Source organism: Vigna unguiculata, chromosome 7 (assembly GCF_037176805.1).
Source record: "Vigna unguiculata cultivar grain cowpea cultivar isolate G323 ecotype 2 chromosome 7, ASM3717680v1, whole genome shotgun sequence".
NCBI lineage: Eukaryota > Viridiplantae > Streptophyta > Magnoliopsida > Fabales > Fabaceae > Vigna > Vigna unguiculata.
In genome coordinates, this window is record NC_140798.1 from 22,301,001 (window position 1) to 22,303,747 (window position 2,747).

General features: G+C 40.4%; 1 protein-coding gene across 1 annotated transcript; it reads left to right on the plus strand.

Moving 5' to 3' along the window:
- The first annotated feature begins 422 nt into the window (after positions 1-422).
- Positions 423-1,514, plus strand: LOC146884678 (uncharacterized). The gene has a single exon (XM_085675969.1). It carries the CDS (start codon positions 423-425, stop codon positions 1,512-1,514), a length of 1,092 nt encoding a protein of 363 aa, XP_085532095.1.
- The last annotated feature ends 1,233 nt before the right edge of the window (positions 1,515-2,747 follow it).

Consider the following 2,747-nt stretch of genomic DNA (forward strand, 5'->3'; position numbering starts at 1 on the left):
TCAATTAAAAACTTGGATGTGCAAGTGGGGCAATTGGCCAAGCAAGTGGTAAATCAACAAAGTAGTTCATTTTCTGCCAATATCGAAGCCAACCTCAAGGAGCAATGCAAAGCAGTGGTCACAAGAAGTGGTAAGGAAGTCGGGTTGAATGCTAAAGGAAGTGATGAAACCAAAGCCAAGCCCAGTGATAGAGGAAAAGACAAAGATGAGGAAGAGATAGATGAAGAAATTGTTGTAGAAGAGGAAGAGAATAAAAGTGAAAATAGAGAAAATGAGAAAAGGAAGGAAGTGGCAATAAAACCACCACCAGTGAAAACTCTCCCATATCCTCTCAAGCCTTCAAAGAAAGACAATTTGCAAGGTTTCTGGACATTTTCAAGAGGCTTCAGATAAATATTCCCTTCTCAAAAGCCTTGGAGCAAATGCCAACTTATGCAAAGTTTATGAAGGAAATCCTCACAAAGAAGAAAAGATTTATTGAAGAGGAAACCATAGAACTAGATATTGGATGCACTACTATCATTCAGAAGATGTTGCCTCCAAAATTTAAGGATCTTGGCAGCTTTACACTTCCAGTCACAATTGGGAGCCTAGCTGTGGGGAAGGCCTTACTTGATTTAGGTCCTAGCATCAACTTGATGCCTCTTTCTATGCTCAAGAAGATTGGGGAGTTGGAAATCAAGCCCACTCAAATGACATTGCAACTGGCGAATATGTCAATCAAATACCCTCACGGAGTAATGGAGGATGTGCTGGTTAAAGTTGACAAGTTCCTATTCCCAGTGGACTTTTTTATAATGGAGATGGAGGAGGATGTTGAAGTTCCTCTCATATTAACTGCAAGAGTGCTAATTGATGTTGATGATGGCAAACTCACTGTGAGAGTTCAAGATGAAGAAGTGAACTTCAATGTCTTTGAAGCCATGTCTCACCCAAAAGATATTAGAGGATGCTTCAAAGTTGATATGCTTGATGAAGTGCTCATGAGCTCCAAGAAAGATCTACACGCCTCACCCCCTCTAGAGAAAGCTCTAATTGATGCCTTTGAGACTCTCAATGATGAGGAGGAAAAAGAGATTGATGAGTGGTTAGCCAATCTTGATGCTTTGAAGGAAATCCCTCCTCATGAGGCGAAGATGGAAGACTTGAAGGGTGAGAATGAAGTCACAAAGCCAAAAGTGGAGTTGAAGATGTTGCCCTCACATTTGAAGTATGTGTTTCTTGAAGGGGGTAGCAACAAACTTGTGATCATTAGTAACTCCTTATCACCCTCAAAAGAAGAAAAGTTAATTGAGGTGTTAAAAGTCAACTCAGGAGCCATTGCTTGGTCTATATCTGATGTGAAGGGAATCAGTCCCTCATACTGCATGTATAGAATCTTCATGGAGGAGGATTTCAATCTAGTGGCACAACCTCAAAGAAGGTTGAATCCTATGATGAAGGAGGAGGTGAGAAATGAGGTATTGAAACTCCTAGATGCTGGAATTATCTACCCAATCTCTGATAGTGCATGAGTGAGTCCAGTGCAAGTGGTTCCCAAGAAAGGCGGCATGACAGTGGTTCGTAATGATAAGAATGAGTTGATACCCATACGAACCGTGATCGGTTGGAGGATGTACATAGACTACAAAAAGCTGAACAAGGCCAAAAGGAAGAATAACTTCCCTCTTCCTTTCATGGATCAAATGTTAGAGAGATTGGCAGGTCAACCTTTCTATTGCTTTTTGGATGGCTATTTTGGTTATAACCAGATCGTGGTGGACCCTAAAGACCAAGAGAAGACCACCTTCACTTGCCCTTTTGGTATCTATGCCTACAGAAAGATACCATTTGGGCTTTGCAATGCACCAACCACGTTTCAACGATGTATGTTGGCTATTTTCTCTGACCTTGTAGAGAAGTGCATAGAGGTCTTCATGGATGACTTCTCGGTGTTTGAAAGTTCATTCGATCTTTGCTTGGCAAATTTGGAAGTTGTGCTCAAGAGATGTATTGAAACCAATCTCATTCTCAATTGGGAGAAATGCCATTTCATGGTGATTGAGAGGATTGTCTTGGGCCACAAAATATCTTCCAAGGGCATTGAAGTGGACAAAGCAAAGGTGGAGGTCATTGAGAAACTCCCACCACCAACAAATGTGAAGGGAATCCAGAGCTTTCTTGGACATGCGGGTTTCTACCGACACTTCATCAAGGATTTCTCCAAAATAGCCAAGCCATTGAGCAACTTGCTCAATAAGGATACTTCCTTTACTTTTGATGCATAATGTTTAAATGCTTTCAATCATTTGAAAACCAGCCTAGTCTCTGCACCCATAATCATTGCACCCAATTGGGAACTTGATTTTGAACTTATGTGTGATGCAAGTGATTATGCGGTTGGGGCTATTTTGGGGTAAAGAAAGAATAAAATTTTTCATTCCATACATTATGCTAGTAAAGTCCTTAATGAACATCAAGTGAATTATGCAACTACTGAAAAGGAATTACTAGCAATAGTGTATGCCATAGAAAAACTTCGTTCTTATCTCATTGGTTCTAGAGTAGTGGTTTACACTGATCATGCTGCAATTAAATACCTGCTCACTAAACCTGATTCTAAACCTAGACTCATCAGGTGGATTTTGTTGTTGCAGGAATTTGATCTTGAGATTAAAGACAAGAAGGGTTGTGAAAATCAAGTGGCAGACCATTTGTCAAGACTAGTGAATGAAGAGGTGACCACACTAAAGAAGGAAGTGTTAGAA

What these genes read in the sequence shown, in the direction of transcription:
- LOC146884678 (XM_085675969.1), top strand. Translation starts at nt 423, where the DNA reads ATGCCAACTTATGCAAAGTTTATGAAGGAAATCCTCACAAAGAAGAAA.